Here is a 16,652-nt window from a genome sequence, read left to right as displayed (position 1 = left end):
GTTTGCACATTTTTTTGCCCTCCCTCACATACCCCATGGGGTTGAATCAAAAGCTGGCCGTGCCCTAGAACAGGGTTGGGGGATTCCCCACCTCTGTCCAGCACTGTCCAATCCAGATGACCCAGATGATTACTCTCATATTTTGAGATTAAATCTAACATCTTGAGATAGCCCAAAATGAAAAAAAAAACCCCAACCAAACAAAAAATATCAATGATGGCTGTGAGAACAAGAACACCAGAGGAAGAGCACAGCTGGGGGTACATACAGCTCCACACAGCCTGACAAGAGCCTCCTTTCTGCTTGTGCCCCCACGTCGGCCCTGTTCAGGTGAGACACAGGGAACAGAGACCTGCAGGTTCACAACACTTTTCCCTACCACACATCCAGCCCCTGGAAGGGGCTGCCTGCTCACATTTCCAAAAACCCATCTTGGCTCAGCCAGGGCCATCTAAGGGGAACTAAACCCCACTGCAAAGGTGGGGAGCTGCCAGGTTTTCTCAGCTGGGGAACAGCATCAGCCCAGTATCCTCACCAGTCCCATTCCAGCAATTCCCAGTCCCTTCCCCACTGCCACCACCCTCCCGCCCCTTCCCAGCCACAGACACAGCTTGGGGCATGGGTATATATAAAAAGTAGAGTTTATTGCCACTTCTATCTAGATTTACACAACAGTGTCACCGCTTCTGACATCAAAAGCAATGTCCCGTCACATCCCAGAGAACGGGCCAGGGACAGAGGGGAGCCCAGGAACACGGGCTGGCTCCTCCACCCCGGTAGGTTAGAGCACAGCCTGCCTTGTGGCTCTGCCCAGTGCTCAGTCCAGATCCTCCCAGTGCTGCCGCACGGTTCTGTCAGGTGGGATGCCAGAGAGGAGTGAATCTGCCCCCTCCTTGGTGCCACTCTCCATAGCTGGCTGTCCACTGCCAGGTGCTCACCATCCCAGTCTGCCTTCGAATGCCCCAGATGTTGAGATGGGCATGGCTGACCCAGAGCGGGCACCCCACAGCCTCAGAGGCACCTCGTGCACATGTTTATACATAGATACAGCTACAGAAGATGCCCAAACTAACAAAACAAGCTTTTTTTCCTTGTAATCTCCACACTGCTGTGCGTTCAGCCACGGTCTACGTGCAGCTGCCACCCCTGGTGCTGCTCAGTCTGGGTTGGGTTCCAGCAGGCTCCTGGGTGGCTCACGGGACACATCTGCTTTGCTCACTAAACATGGATTTCCCTCCAATGCCAGGCTTTGCCAGAAAGAGACACCCCCTGCAGAATGCAACCACGGCCTGGGGCCTGGCGTGCGCTCCTTCCAACCGCAGGTTACCGTCACGGTGCCAAAGACTGCCCACGCCTGCCGGGACAGGCACCCCAGATCTCCTCCTGGCACCTGGGGGGCGGCTGGATGGGGAGGGGGGGCCAGCTGCCCCTGTCCTCCTCGCAGAAGAGCATCCTCATGACGGAGATGGCCACTGGCTCTGCGGGCTGGCCAGGGCTGCCCGAGGGGCACGGCGCAGTGCCAGGGTCTGGCAGTCCTTCGTGTGAGATGAAGGTGGAAACGATTTTGCAGGAGATTAAGTAGAAAGAGTTCTGTGGCTCTGCCCACCCCGAGGACAGAGCCACCTTACACCGCAGAGCCCCCGGAGTGCTGAGCCGGGGCAGCCACCCCGGGGCTCTGCTCCTCAGGGCACAGCACCTCTGCTGGGAGCCGCGACTGGAACTTCTCCAGCTGCTCAGGACTGGCCAGGGTCTTCAGGAGGCTGTTCTCACGCTCCAGCTGGGAGTTTTTCTCCAACAGTTCCTTGATTTGCTCTTTCAGGACCTCCACTTCCTCCCGCACGGCATACATTAGATGATTTTTCACGAGATCCTGCAAAAGGCCAAGGAAGAGACCAATTAATGGAGAGTTAATGCTCAAAGGGTTGATCCCTTCTGTTCCCAAGTGCTGGGACAAATGCCAAATGGTGCAGAAGCTTTTCTCAAGGACCATCCCTCCCCACCCCAGTGCACTCTCGGAACCCTGGCCAGGGCTTGGTGCTCATCCAGCATAGCTCCCTCAGCCGCCATCTCTTTGGTCTCTCTGCATCCAGAGGCACTTTCCAGCCCCCTCACCTACTCCGGCATTTGGGGGGGCTGAAGCTCCCGAGCACCCAGGGAACGGGAACCCGGCTCGGGCAAGCCCAGACCCCGAAAGTTCCCCTCCACGTCCACCCTCGCTGCCGGCGCACTGCGGAGCCGCTGGAGCCAATGAGCTTCGCGGCGGTCGCAGACAAAGAGGAGCCGTGCCTGGCAGCGCCACGGGGAGTGGGGACCCCCACCCTGGGCCGAGCACCCCCCCGGGAGCGGGAAGATCACCCCCGTGCACAGCACCCGCGGGGTGACGGGGAAGGTGCGGGAGGAAGGGGCAGAGCTGCAGCTCACCATCGCCTGCTCGATCTTGTTGTCAATGGCCACCACGCTGGCTCCGGAGGCGCTGCAAGAGAGCGAGAGGCCGAGGGTCAGCACCGAAATCCTCCCTTCCCCAGGGGTCCGTGCATCCGCGACACCTCGCCCCCAACCAGCGGATCGGGGCGTCCTCCTCCCCAAGGGAATTCCTCATTTCAGGCACCGGTCGCGTATGTCCTTTGCTCCCGGAGTAGCGCTGCCCCCCCACCTCATCCCCGGGGGTCGCAGCAGCACCCTCGGGCACTGGGACGCCCCTTCCCCCAGATCTCCGCGGCGAATGGCGGGGACGCAGGGCGCACCGGGGCCGCCCCTACCTGTTGTCGAGCTTCACGGAGACTACATCCCCCCCGAGCAGGGAGGAGAAGAAGGAGATGGAGAAGTTGTGGAGCTGGTAGACAGCCACCTCCATGGGGGACTGGTACATGCCGGTGCTCATAGCTGCGGGCGCAGGGACACACACTCGCACAGACGGAGCAAAACGCACTGCCGGGGCCTTCCCGCCGCCCTCGCTTATATTGGCGGCGCCCGCCTTGCCGGGAGGGGCGAACGCGGCGGAGACCGCCCGTCGCCCGCAGCGCCGCGCCGGGGGCTGCGCCGGTACTGCCCCCTACTGCCCCCGGTACTGCCCCCGTACTGCCCCGGTGCGGCACACTGCCCCTCAGTACTGCCCCCTCACCCCGGGTACTGCCCCGGTGCGGCACACTGCCCCCGGTACTGCCCCCGTACTGCCCCGGTGCGGCACACTGCCTCTCGGTACTGCCCCCGTACTGCCCCGGTGCGGCACACTGCCCCTCGGTACTGCCCCCTCACCCCGGGTACTGCCCCGGTGCGGCACACTGCCCCTCGGTACTGCCCCCGTACTGCCCCGGTGCGGCACACTGCCCCTCGGTACTGCCCCCTCACCCCGGGTACTGCCCCGGTGCGGCACACTGCCCCTCGGTACTGCCCCCGTACTGCCCCGGTGCGGCACACTGCCCCTCGGTACTGCCCCCTCAGCCCGGTACTGCCCCCGTACTGCCCCGGTGCGGCACACTGCCCCTCGGTACTGCCCCCGTACTGCCCCGGTGCGGCACACTGCCCCTCGGTACTGCCCCCTCACCCCGGTACTGCCCCTCGGTACTGCCCCCTCACCCCGGTACTGCCCCTCAGTACTGCACCTCTCTGCAGCCCCTGCGCCCCTTCCAGCACAGCGCCGTCCAGCGCAAGGACCCCGCGCTTCAGCACCGTGCCCCCCAATCTGCACCCCCATTCCACACCCCTCGTCTGTTGCAAGCAGAGTCCTGGGACCCCCGGCACCCCTCGTACAACCCCCCATAGCCCACAAGCCTCAGCATCCCGTTCCTGTGCTCCTGGGCACCCAGGATGGGGATTCAGTCGGGGGGACACATGCATCTGCTTGGGGGCCAGGAGAAGGGGTGAACCCAGTCTGCATTTGGAGATGCAGCCTGCAGGTCCCGCACAGTAAGGCCCCGTGACTGTGAAAGAGAGGCAGGAGGGAAAGGGGAGCCATGGGCATTCAAAACAGAACCCGGGTGGCAAAATAGAAACGTGAGAGAAAAACAGAAAGGGGCTGCTAAAAACCGGGGTGAATAAGAGAAACAGGTATGTAAAACAAACGGAAACAGGAGGGACAAACAAGAGAAACGAGAGCAGAGAAACAACCCAGGCGTAAAAAACAACTCCAGGAGGAAAAATGAAAGCCTGCACGCAGAGAAAACCCGGGATGCAGAACCAACCCAGGGTATACAGAACACACCCTGAAGTTGCAGAACAACAGCTGCGGAGTGCAGAACAGCGCCCAGATACAGAACAAAGCAGAGGTACAAAACGAACTTGGGGTACAGGGCAAAACAACCCCACGGTGCAGAGCCAAGCCTGTGTGCAGAACCTAGAAAGAAATCTACGGTGCAACAGATTGACCTTGGTTGCACAACAAATTCGGGCTACAGAACACGCCCTGGGTGCAGAACAACAACTAAGGGATGCAGAGCACACCTGGGGTCCAGAACAAAATCGGGCTCCGTAACAAACTCGGGAGCACCAAACACCACCAGCCCAGGGCGTCAGAACAGTCCGGGGTCACAGAACAGCGACGCGGGGCGGGGCGGCCGCGCGGAGCCCCGAGCGCTCCGGGCACCGAGCGCGCCCTCGGCCCGGCGGCCCCGCCCAGCGTTGCATAACCGGGCTGCGGGAGGGCGCCCCCCGGCGGGCACGGCCGGCACTGCAGCGGCTGGGGCGGGGTCCGCAAGGCTGCGCCGAGCGGCGCCCCCGTGCGCGCTCCCCGCCGTCCCCGTGCGCGCTCCCCGCCGTCCCCGTGTGCGCGCTCCCCGCCGTCCCCGTGCGCGCTCCCCGCCGTCCCCGTGTGCGCGCTCCCCGCCGTCCCCGTGCGCGCTCCCCGCCGCCCCCGTGCGCGCTCCCCGCCGTCCCCGTGCGCGCTCCCCGCCGCCCCCGTGCGCGCTCCCCGCCGTCCCCGTGCGCGCTCCCCGCCGCCCCCGCGCACGCGCCCTGCCGTGTGCACGACGGGTCCTTCCCGCGTTCACAGACAGATTTATACACAGAGCAGGTGGGTCTCCTCCGAGAAGTGGAAGCAGCGCCCCTAAAATGCCCCCAGCACCCTAGGGGCTGGGCTGGCACTGCCCACCCTGTGCTGCCTCCACTGCCCTTGGCTGCCCACTTATCTCTGCCATCTGGTTCTGGGGGGACTTTGCTCAGTGGCTGCCTGCTGCCCCTGACCCCGGGACCTCATTCCCTGCTGGGCATGGCGAGGCTGATGCTGGATGGCAGACCCCACACACGGCACAGTATCCAAGAAAGAGTTAGTGCTGGCAAGGCATGTGCATTCCAGGGATGCTGCAAAGGACACTCAGCACCCCGATCCAGGGGGCACTGAATATGACTGGGACTTGGCTGTTGGGAGAGGCCAGCGAACCCTGACTTGTGGGTGTGCTGCTGTGCCCCTTCCTCGAGCAGGGAGGGAGAGCAGAGTGGAATTTCCCCTTCAGAAAGGGAAACTGAGGCACAGCGCAGCACATCTGCTGCTGGGAGCAAGACCTAGCCAGGCAGCTCCCCACAAACCCCATCTCAGAGCAGAGTGAGGATGCTGTGCCATCTGTGAACTGCAGCCGGGGCATATGTGGGTGCCCTGGGACATGCGGGTTTGATGTGGGGATGTGAGAAAGCATTTTCTCCCTGGTGGGCCCATCTGGGACCTGGGGGAGGAATTGTGCACATCCCCCTGTGTCAGCACTACTCCGGCCCCTGCAAAGCTGCTGTGCAGGGGCTGAGCAGGGTGCTGGCACTGAAGAGAGTAGGCAAGTGTCTGTCCCCCAAGCCCCGAGGCTGGCCTGTGCTCCTCCCCTCACCCACACCAGGCCCAACTTACCAGTCCCTCCGTCTGAAGAGGCTCGGGGAGTACGGTGGCTGGAAGGCCATGCCACCCTGACCCTGCTCCAGCCCCTCGCTCCAGATGCTGGCTCTGCCTGTGGCTGCGTCCCCCAGCTTGCAGTGGCAGAGACAGCCTGGGTGTTGGCTGCATCCAGGGGCTCCAGCCACAGGGTAAACACGCTGGGAGATGACCTCAGCTGCACTCAATTGGCCCTTTCAAGGCCGATGGCCAGTGTGCCATCCCGAGCTGCGCGGGTGCCCCCCTCCCTGGGGAGATGAAAGGCCTCTGTGTGCACTTGTCCCCAGAGTGGCCGGTGGTGGGCTTGGTGGCAGCCCCTGGAACACAGATTTGTCCCCCCGCTGGGACAAGTCCAGACCACCCACACCAGGGGATGTGAAGTGAGTTTGCCACGGCAGCTCATGAAGCGTGCTGCTTTCACAGGGGAGAAGACAGGAGAGATGGGGAGAGCATTTTCTCCTACAGTTGGGCCACCTCCTGCCTTCTGCAGAGAGCTGTCAACAGCAGGGAGCTGGGGTGGCTGGAGCCCAGCCTGCCCCAGCCCTGGCAGCTGTGCCTCTGTGTCACACCTCCTGCAATATTGCCCCCCAGTCCTGGTCCAGCCTCCTTCCCAAAGGAAGCCCTAAATCATGAGTGGCAGGGACCGAGGGCTCCAGAGCCGGCACACCAGAGCCTGCCTGGCAGTCCTTGTCTCACAGCTTGAAGCTCCTGGTCCCTGCCTGGTATCTTTCTGATGCAGCACTCAGGCACCAAGGACTGAGAAAAAACCCCGGATATTTCTGCAGCTACTGGAGGGCAGCTAGAAAATGCTTTGGGGGAGATTACTTCAGCTCTGCCACCTCCAATATTTTTCCCATGGAGCTGGGACTACTGCAAAAATAAACTGGATTAAGTCACCGATTTCCCTGCAGTCCTCCTGGGTCTTTCCAGCCAGCACTGCTCAGGGCATGGGTTCTTCACTTAGGCTGGGCAGGATCTGTTGGCCTTCGAGAGGCCGCAGCAAGGGATGCTTGGGAGGATGAAGAAGCAGAAGTTTCTTTCCTGGCATTCAGTTAAATGGGGGATCCCTACACAGGCGATCAGGCTGGGCAGGGGGCTGCAGCCCCCTCGCAGCCCCACACCTCACATGGGGGCTCCTGAGTGTGTAGTGGGGTGCACACAACCAGGGTGCACCTTGCAGCCCCTACAAGCAAGTGCTGCCTGCACATGTGCGTGCACACACAGCACAGCCACACACCCACGTCCCCTGCATGCACACGTGTGTCTGCAGCCCACACGGGCGTGTGCTCTGCACACAGGGGCACGCCCTGCACATGCATGTGCACCTTGGTGCACCCTGCTTGCACACATGTGCAAGCACGTTAGTTTAGTACCTGGAGCTGATGATCTTGAGGGTCTTTTCTGACCTGTGACTCTGTGACGCACACTTTGTGCTGCTGCTCTGCGTGAAGATGCACGAGCGCTGCTGGCACCCCCTGCACACGCTGCCCTGACCAACAGTGATGCCCAGCCCTGCCTGCACACCCTGCCAGCGGCACAGGGCACAGCGGGAGGGCACCCCCAGCGCTCAGGCATCACCTGCAGCCCTGCTGCCACCTCCACAGTGCGAGCAGCAGGCTCCCAGCTCTGCCGCATCCTGCTTGGTGCCAGCTCTCTCCAGGAGTTCCTCTGAGCTGCCCCAATGCCCCCACAGCAGCAGGGTCCTACACGGGGCTCCAGCTGCACCCCAAGTGGTGGGGGGGGCCCTTTCCTAGCACACCACAGCCCTGGCCCTGCCAGGCTGCTAGCAGCCACCTCCTCTCCCATCACCTGCTCCTGCTTCTCCAAGCACAGCAGGGTGGGCAACACCCACCTTGCTCTTCCCAAGGAGCAGGTCACCATGGACTCCCAGTTACCCCGTGGCACCAGTGATGAGCGCTTGGAGCAGGCTGGGCAAGAGGGGCCAATGGTGTGAAGTGCATCCCTGAGGCAGCAGCATGGCAGCTCCTGCATCTGCACACAGTGACAGGAGGGTCATCAGGCTGGGCCCAGCTTGTGCCTGTGGTTATTTTGGTAACAGCGACAGCAGCCGCAATACAGGGCAGTTGTGACACTAACTGTTGTGCTCTCTGGGGGAAAAAAGCACCCACAGTTGTCATCAAGCAGTGAGGAGAGGTGGTGACGCCAGCCAATGATGATATCACCCCAGCAGTGGCCCTGCAGGACACCCCAAAGCTGCCAGCAGCCCCTCAGCCCTTACACAGCCTGTGCCTCAGCCCAGAAGGTGCCAGCCCCGCTACTGGGTGACATAAAGTGACAACCCCCTCCCCAGCAATGGGACTTGGAGCTCTGCAGCCACCACAGAGCTCTGCCAGGCTGGAGCAAGGGGTGACAGGGAGGAGGACGAGGGGATTATCTCTTGCTGCCTGGCATCCTGCACCTGCACAGTGCTGTGGGTCAGGGGACACGCCCTCTCCTCACAGCCCCGGGGACAAGCCGTGCTTTTGTACTGAGCCCCGTGTGTTGGACCTGCTCCAGGCACTGCAGAGCCACACACCGAAGGATGCTCCTGTCCTGGTAGTGGCCAATGGAGCTGGAGGGGTGGCTGGGGCTTCAGGAGCAGCCCTGGCTCCCCAGACTTGGCTCTCCCCCTGCTCCAGGCTGTGCTCATGGCTCCGTGGCACTTTTCCTGGCTTGCTCTCTCCCAAGGACTCAGCTCAATGGGAGGAAGGCCCTTCAGAGGGTCTGAGGCGTGGGAAATGTTTATAGCCTGGCCTCAGAGACACTGGAGAGCAAACTGGGAAAGGCGCAGAGCCAAGGCTGTCCAGGCTGCTCTGCAGAGCCAGATCTCCTGCTCCAAGGGTCAGAGCGGAGTGGCAGAGGAAAAGCTACTGCTTGCAAACACAGCTAAGAAAACTCTGCCTGTCACAGCCCCAAATCTGCAACTATGGTGGTACCAGCCAAGGGGCTGGCAATGCCAGCACCAGGGCATCCCTACCATGCTCTGCAGGAACAGGGGAAGTGTGGCTGGGGACACTGGTGATGGCTGGGGCCTGTGGGTGCCTCTGGCAGGAAGGGCTGGCTGTGGGACAGGGCCGAGGAGCTCCAGGTCTTGTCCAGCAGCTCCATCCTGGTTCTGGGAAAGGAGAGGTAGTGCTAGGGGCTGCCCAAGGGCAAACAGGCAGCTGAGTCTGCCCTGGAATCCCAGGATCCTGAACAGCAACTGCCTGCTCTGTGGCACTGGCGTGGGGCTTTTGTGCCAGTCCCAAGGGCTGTGGGCCTAGCACTGCCAGAGCACACCGGTTGTCCAGATCTTGGTTTCCTCCTCCTGGGGATTCCCTGGCTGAGCTGCTCCCTGCAGCCTGGGACTACCCTCCAGCTCAGCTGGTGCCTCCTAGGAACTGTGTGAGACACACAGGAGCCCCATGCAACCAGGAGCCCTGTGACATGGGGACCCAGGTCATGCCCATCAGAGCCTTGGAGGGGTCACAAATCCCCCAACATAGGGCATGTGCTGCTCCAGAACAGCAGGTAACCCCTTCTGGGCACACCTGGACGTGCCTGGGCAAGGATGCACCCCCTGCCTGCAGAGCTGGTGCTGGTGGCCTTGCCTGGTCCCAGTCCTAAGCCAGGGGACACCAGAGTCACGTGCGGCCCATACAGAGGTGGTGGCCCCTGCCACGCTGGGGAAGCCCAGAGACGGTTTCAGTGAGGGAAGGCCAGAGGGAAGCTACCCTTGGGAAGGCTGACAGGGAACATGTCCTCCTTCCCTTCATGCCCAATGGAGGCAGAATGAGCTCTGTGGCCACGGGCAGGGGACACAGGTGACCCACCCCACCAGGCAGCAGGCATGGGCAGGGATTGCGGTGTGGAGACTCCTCCAACCTGTCGGGCTGGAGGCAGTGTGGGGTGGTGGAAGGAGCCCTGGTAGGCTCCTGTGTCCAGCTGTGGGGCTGACTGCTTCCTCTGATAAAGGTACTTGGCTGTACTCCCAGTTCTGTTTTTTTCTAGCATGCGAGTGCACACCCTCAAGCCAGCCTGCTGAGAGCTGCAATTTTTCTTTAACTTTGTCTCTGGACCCTCTTCTTCCTCCTGTGCCCCTAGCAGGAGTTGCCTCCTAGCAGTAGTGTGAGGAGGGGAGGTAGAGAGGACCCAGTTTCAGCCATGTTGGAAGCCAGAGAGGACCCAGTTCCCTTCTCACCATGTTGGAAGCCCCCAGAATCACAGCTTCCCCAGGCATGCTGGTATAGGAGAGGAAGAGGAAAAAAGGCTTATTGGGTTGTTACCAGCCCTGGATCCTGTGGCCAAACATCCTACCTTGCTAGTGTTTGGCAACACCAGCCCCGTGCTGCGCTGCCAACCCAGTGCGGACACCCTGGTGGGTACCCTGCCAGGGACTGTGGGGCACCCTCGCACCTCACTGCTCCCCCCAAAGGGTCCCACAGCTGCCAAGTGCTGAGGTGAGAGTGCCAGGCATAGCACAGCCCAGTGAAAACCCTGCAGCTTTCTCTGAGCACCACGCCAGCTGTTGGGGCAGGGCAGCTAACCTCCACCATGCTACCGGCTCCCATGGACCACGGATGCCCAGCCCCAGGGAGGATTGCAGGCTGAACCCTTGGCAGAGCTTTAATCCACAAATCTGTCTGCAGAGCAAAGTGTTTCACACCCAGGGGCCGGGCTGGAGTGCTGTCACTGAACTCGGTGTTATCGCTCCCCGCCTACCTGTGCCCTGCCCCGGCGCTCCTGCCAGCCACGGCTCTGAACTCAGAGCTGTCCTTGCTTCTGAGCTTACTGGGTCATCCTGGAGAGCCCCAACTGCATCACCTCCATGTCCTGGGTGCTCTTTTTGGGTCCACTTTCAGGGCAGTGGGGATAGAGCATAGGTGGCTGCAGCACTGAAGGGACGTCCCACAGCACAGGGGCTGGCGGTGCCCTCGCACCCCACAGCAGGCACGCAGGGGCTGCCAGCCCGGGCTCTGCCCCCCAGCCCCTCCTTCAGCTCTGCAGGGATCCTCAGCCCAGAGAGGAACCCCAAAGCTGGGCCTCTGGCATCCTCCAGAAACAATCCCAGGCCCCTTTTCAGGCAGGAGCAGGCGCTCCAGAGCCCTGCTAGGTGCTGGCAGCTGCTGCCCTGCGGCGTGCAGGAGTGCCCGCTCACTAATTGGGAGGCAGCTCGTTATGTAATGAGGACGGAGGCAGGGAAGCTGCGGGAGCTGTGCAGCACACCCCACGCTACCCAAATCTGCTCTTCCAGCCCAGAATAAGCCCTGTTTATGGAAGCCCTCAAGCCCTTCTCTGGCCCCTTCCACAGGTGCTGGAGCCTGGTGCTCTCCTGCCTGGCCCAACGCTCGAGGGGAGCCCCAGCAGGAGCCCCAGCAGCCCCTCAATAGCCGAGGGACAGCTGGACCCCAGCCCCGCAGAGCTGACCCGGCAGGGGCTGGGGCAGAGGAGCTGAGCTCGGCTGGCACCCACAGCAGGTCAGGCAAGGACACGGAGGGCAGCACGGCTCCAGCAGAGATGGTTATTAATACCCTGCCTGGCCTTTGCGTGGAATCCCGGGCATTTCAAATCAGGACCTTCACTGAAACCCTGCCGTCACTGACATTTCAGAACAATAACAACGTGAAAGACAATCGGTTCCTGGCAGGATGCATACCTGTGGTGCTGCCGAGGCTCTCTGTGTGCCCAACCTCAGCAGCCAGCCATCACCTTGCTTGTGCCAACCCTTGGGAACAGCCTGAGAACACCCCCTGCCTCCAAACCACCCGGAGCAGTCCTGCTCCTTGTCACAGGCATATCGCTGTGATGGTCTCACTAAAGGACATGGAAATGTCTTGTCCTGCCCCATGGCATCTACCACCCTCTGCCAATCTGGACAGGGCTGCCATCCCCAGGGAATTGCAGGTGAGGCAAGGACTGGATCCCACCCTGATCCTGGAGTCTGAAGGGCCCAGAGTTTCTTCTCTGCCACTAGAGCTGTTCTGCAGCAAAAGCCCCCTCAAATATATATATAAAACTCAGCACACAGACAGAGGATGATGTCCTGTCCCAAAGCCAGCCACGCTCAGCACCTGGATAAATATAACTCAGAGCTCATTTGCAAAGCATCGGGATGGGTTGCAGCCTCTCTCGCCTCTCCAGCCCTCTTCCCCCAGCACACACCCTGGGGTAAAGTTGGAGATGATGACCTCAGGAGTCTTTTCCAACCTAATGGGTTCTGTGATTCTCTGCCCTCTACCAACAGAGCCTCAGTCCTCCTCAAGGGCAGGATCCACCTGGAGCCTCACTGGCCTTGGCAGTGCACATAAAGCACACGGACCCATACATGGTCACGTCCCCTGGGCACACACACGGCTGCCAGGCTCTGACAACATATATCCCAAGCCTTTCCAAGCCCTTTGGTCCCAGGCAGGTCACGATGCTCCCCCAAAGTACAGAGTCAGCTTTAACCCTCTTTGTGCTGGGCAGTGGCCAAGGAGGTGGCGTCAGGTCCCAGCACAGACTGTCCAGGATCAGGCCGTGTCTCACCAGGAAAGGATAATGTGATGCTGGAGAGAGGAGGCATGATGCTGGGATCAGGGCAGAGCCCTGCAGCCTCCTTCAGCTCCAAGCTCTTCCTCATCTTTACAGTTAAAAGCTGGAAAAAATCCTGTCCAGCCTTTTCCCCATAGGGCCATGCTGTCATCCCTGCCTCACCTTGGGACACCTACTTCTGCCTGTGCAGAGCCAAATGCCTGCCCTAGCAGATGGGTAGTGCTGGAGAATCCCCAGAGAACCAAGATGACAGGCTGCTGGGAAGCTGACGTTGGCATCACCAGACTGGCTCAGCTGTGCCAGCCCCCTTGGCCATAGCCTTGTGGTCAGGGGCAAATGATTCCCTCCCAAGGGGCTGGAGGGGCTGAGCATGGCTCTCCTGTGCTCCAGAGAGTACTGAGAATATCCTTCTGGAGGGAGCTGGGTCTTGCAGGAGCAGGCAGGGACGGGCATGGTGCATGGCACGGCACAGGCTGCTGCCAGCCCAGTGTGCTGTGGCACAGCCCCTGTGAGCCTGGTCTGCTGGGCCGTGGGGTGGGGGTCCCAAGGTATTGAGATGCCCATGGTGGAGACCAAGCTGAGCCAGCTGCCTGCCTGACATCTTCCCGAGGGTGGCAGCATTTGGGTATGCCAAAGTAAGCACCTCCCAGCAGTACAAGCTACTCCCTGCCACTGAAACAACATCTCCCCAGCACCTCAGTGGTGTGCAAGGCTTGCAACCAACACTGCAGGCCACAGGTCAGGCCACGTGCATCTCTGTCCTGTGGGAGCAAAGCAAAGAAAGCCCTGGTGCATGGCTGTGGGGGGCACGGGGACCCTCCTGGCCCCCTCCATGGCAGAGCTCAGAGCTGTCCCAGGGCCAGAAGAAGGAGAGTAGCACAGCTTGGTCCTACACCCACACCTCTCTCATGCTCACTCATGGCCCCTCTCCCCATCAATGTGTCCTTGTTGCTTCAGCCCACTCGACCAGCTGGAATGCTTGCCCTGGCCCTGCCACCTCGGGATGCCCTTTATGCCCTGGCTGCTCTCCTCCTGCATTGCTGCTGCAAAGTGACACCCGACAGACAGGAACAAGTGGTGCTGTGACACAAATGCCACGCTGGTACTGCTGCCCTGGCAGCTCTTGCTTGCTGGCCTGCCCTTACATTGGGAAAGGCAGTGCTGTCCTTGCTTTGCCCAAATTTGTGCTTCCCCCACCCCTCACACAGAGCTTCCCTGCCTCCCCGTGACTCCCATGGCTTGCCCAGGCCTGGGAGAAAGTCGCCCTCAGCTGCTTTCATGGCTCAGACCAAAGGATGGGTCACTGCCCAACCTGTTGGATTGGGCAGCAGCTCTGGCAGTGCCTACAGATGCTGTGGCTATGCAGAGGTGTCCCCTCACAGCCTGGAGCAGGATGGGCACAGGCTGGCCAGGCTGCCACGTGTTGCCTAGGAGTGGCTGGTGTGTAGCTCCTCTTCCCACCCAGAGCCAGGCAGGTCTCGCCTGGATCACAGGCTAGCACAGACCCAGGGGCTGCTTCCCTGCAGGGCCGACCTCCTCCCACCCCCCTGGCTCCCCTCAGCCACCTGGCCCAGGAAAAGGTGGTCATGGGCCTGCTCTCCTGGCCTACACTCAGTTGGGCTTGTGTTTGGGTCTTGTCCATGCTTGTCCTGGATGTCAGCTACATACTAGGATGTGTATCCACACATCTTTCCCCTCCTCCTGTGCTGCTGTAGGAGCACGTCAGCCAAAACAATGGGCACCAAATGGTTTGGGTTCCCTGGTGCCAGCAGCAGGGTGCCCTTATCAGGCATGTTATCGGGGTGTTCCTCTGGCACCCACAATCCTCCGCTGCGTATGCTATCTCCTCTTGGATGTGTTGGCTCATTCCCCAGAAGGAGAAAGTTCAGGCTGCAGCAAAACAACTGCAAACACAGGTGTGGGCACACCTAGCTCCAGTGCCCGGGGCCATGCACCCAGCCCCCCCGTGCTGTGCCACCTAGGGGTGGCAGGGGATCACCCAGGCAGCCCCCGCACCGAGGTGCCCGGACACCGGGCATGACAGAGGGACACAGCTTTGCACCACAGCACAGCCCAGCCCGTGACAAGCACAATGCATGGAGCTTCTTGGGACGCATCACACAACAGGGCATGGAAGACAGGCAGCAAGGATTGCCAAGGCACACTGACAGCGAGAAATCCCTGTCCCTTGGCATCTCTGCTCACTCCCTGCCTCACCAGGAGCACCACAGGTGCTGCTCCAGCAGCGATGAGTTTGAAAGCAGCCTGCAGTGCCCGTATCAGTGGCCTCTGGCCCACAGGCACTGTCACCGACTGCCCCAGCAAGCCGCCCAGGCGCTTGGCTCTGACCCCAGCCCTCGTAGCCCGTGCTAGGGACAAGGTCTTGCTTCCCCCTTCACCCACGGTGCCAACTTGCTGCAGCCTCCCGGGGAGGAGAGGAACCTCTCGCTCCTGCTCCTTCTCAGCGGGGCAGGTTCGCTGCTCCCCGTCCGGGCCAGGCACCAGCGCCTTGGCAGGTGTCCTAGCTCCTCCCTTCCCACCTGAGCGGCAGCTCGGCGTTATGTAAGTGCAGGAAGAGCAGGGCCGGCTCGAGGCAGCAGCTCTCGGCGTCAGACGCTGCTGGGCGAGGAGGCGGGAGCGCGCCGGGGCGGCTCACACGCGTGGGGCAGCCACGTGTGAGCCCACCCGCTGCCGCGCAGCCCGGGAGCGCGCCCACGCCGCGTGTGCCGGGAAGGGGATGCTGAGGTGTCTCTGAACGCCTGGCTGCCGCTCCCCGTGCGCAGCACCCACCCATGGCGGAGCAGCCAGCCCCAGAGCCGCTGCCCGCCGTGCCAGCCAGGCAGACATCTGTACCCGAGGCACCGATGGGCCACAGGTCTCCTCAGGGTAGTGGATGTGTCCCACCTGCTGAAGACGCTGGAAGTCTCGGGCACCTGCGGCACTACTGGCACAGCTCAGCTCTCTCGGGCTGAACTGGGGAGACCCAGACCTGCTACCCCTCACACATGCTGCTCCCACACAGGGTGTCACCAGAGCCAGCCCCATACGGCGCCAGTGCAGGACCTGAGACAGCTCTGTCCACTCCTCCCCTCTGGGGTTCACCTCATCAGGGCTGGGGAGCCTCCAGAGTGGCAGCCCCCAGGACCCCCCGTTCAGCCTCCTCTGTTCTCACTGCTAGAGGAGGGAGCAGGGCAGACCCCGCAGTTCTGCCTCCTCAGTCTGCCGGGGATGGATGGGAGCAGCCCCCAGCACGTTCAGCTGGGGGACACAGGCAGTCTGCCCAGAGCAACCCCGAGACCAGCTCGGACAGGACAGAGCCACTTTCCAGGCACGGGAAGCACCACTCCAGGCCAAACCTGTGTCCATTCCGGGGGAGGGCCAGGGGAGCTGCTGGAAGGACAGGAGCTGACATTGGGACTCTCAGACTCCCTACCCAGGCTCTCAGTGACACTCAAGATGGCTTTCGAGGCAGCACAGCTGCTTCCCAAGGAACCTGCTGCGCTCTCCACGCAGGATGGGGCCGATGCCTGCCTGTCGCTGGACACTATCCATGCCCCTGCGGGCACTGTCTGTGTGGACAGAGGTAGCCAGGGAGATGAGCACACGGTCCAGCGGCCAAGACACACAGCTGGGGGCTGTTGTCACTGCCCGGCAGACACAGGGCACCACAAGACAGGCACGGCAGAGCAAAGCCACCCGGACCCGCACCCGGGGACGGGCCGGCACCACGCACAGACTCCGTGCCAGACGCGGCCTCTCCCCACCCAGATTCCACCGCCGCCGACACCCCCGAGCCCGGGGGTCACACGAGTTCCCTTCTCTTGCCAGCTCCGAGCCCGCTGCCCCGGGGCACCCGGCCCCCGGCAGCTCCCGGGCTCCTGGCGGTGACACCCACCTGTGGAAGAGGAGGAGGATGGAGAGCAGGGTCTGGTCGATATTCCTGTTGCAGATACCCTGGTTGAAGAGGTAGCAGGGGTCCCGCACGACGGGTTCCAGCGAGTCCTGGCGCATGATGGAGCTCAGCTTGTCGGTGTTGAGGTTCTGTCGGACCAGCTGCTCCCGCAGCTGCCGGAAGCTGCTCACGGTGGGACTGCCCGGGTTGTTGTTCTCGCCCCCGGCCCCCTCCTCCAGCCCGCTCCGGTTGGCCAGATCCAGGCAGCAGCTGCAGCAGTCCAGCCCCACGGGCGACCGGCACTCCTCCGTGGGCGACGAGGACATCCCGGGGGGGCCCGTGCCTTGCCACGGCGGCGGCGCCGGGGCCGCTCCCGGGGCCGCGGAAGGCGAGCGGCTG

At 62.0% G+C, this 16,652-nt stretch overlaps 1 protein-coding gene across 2 annotated transcripts; it reads right to left on the bottom strand.

Moving 5' to 3' along the window:
• Nucleotides 1-623: 623 nt before the first annotated feature.
• Nucleotides 624-16,648, bottom strand: TSC22D3 (TSC22 domain family member 3). Of its 2 annotated transcripts, none has more exons than XM_058032450.1 (3): nt 16,257-16,648; nt 2,422-2,473; nt 624-1,870 (listed from the first exon to the last, which is right to left on the bottom strand). In XM_058032450.1, exons 1-3 carry the CDS (start codon nt 16,577-16,579, stop codon nt 1,625-1,627), a joined length of 621 nt encoding a protein of 206 aa, XP_057888433.1. In that variant the 5' UTR covers nt 16,580-16,648; the 3' UTR covers nt 624-1,624. The 2 variants fall into 2 exon arrangements, with proteins under 2 accessions (XP_057888433.1, XP_057888434.1); XM_058032451.1 differs by lacking the exon at nt 16,257-16,648 and adding an exon at nt 2,760-2,929.
• Between the last annotated feature and the right edge of the window lie 4 nt (nt 16,649-16,652).

Source organism: Melospiza georgiana, chromosome 12 (assembly GCF_028018845.1).
Source record: "Melospiza georgiana isolate bMelGeo1 chromosome 12, bMelGeo1.pri, whole genome shotgun sequence".
NCBI classification, from domain to species: Eukaryota; Metazoa; Chordata; class Aves; order Passeriformes; family Passerellidae; genus Melospiza; species Melospiza georgiana.
The sequence above is the reverse complement of the archived record's forward strand: the minus strand, read 5'-3'. Positions and strand labels throughout refer to the sequence as shown.

Coding starts and splice junctions, on each gene's coding strand:
- TSC22D3 (XM_058032450.1), bottom strand. CDS start 16,579: ATGTCCTCGTCGCCCACGGAGGAGTGCCGGTCGCCCGTGGGGCTGGAC. Junction 2,474..16,256: donor ATCCTCCTCCTCTTCCACAG/GTGGGTGTCACC, acceptor GCTCTCTTGCAG/CGCCTCCGGAGCCAGCGTGG. Junction 1,871..2,421: donor ACAAGATCGAGCAGGCGATG/GTGAGCTGCAGC, acceptor GGCCTTTTGCAG/GATCTCGTGAAAAATCATCT.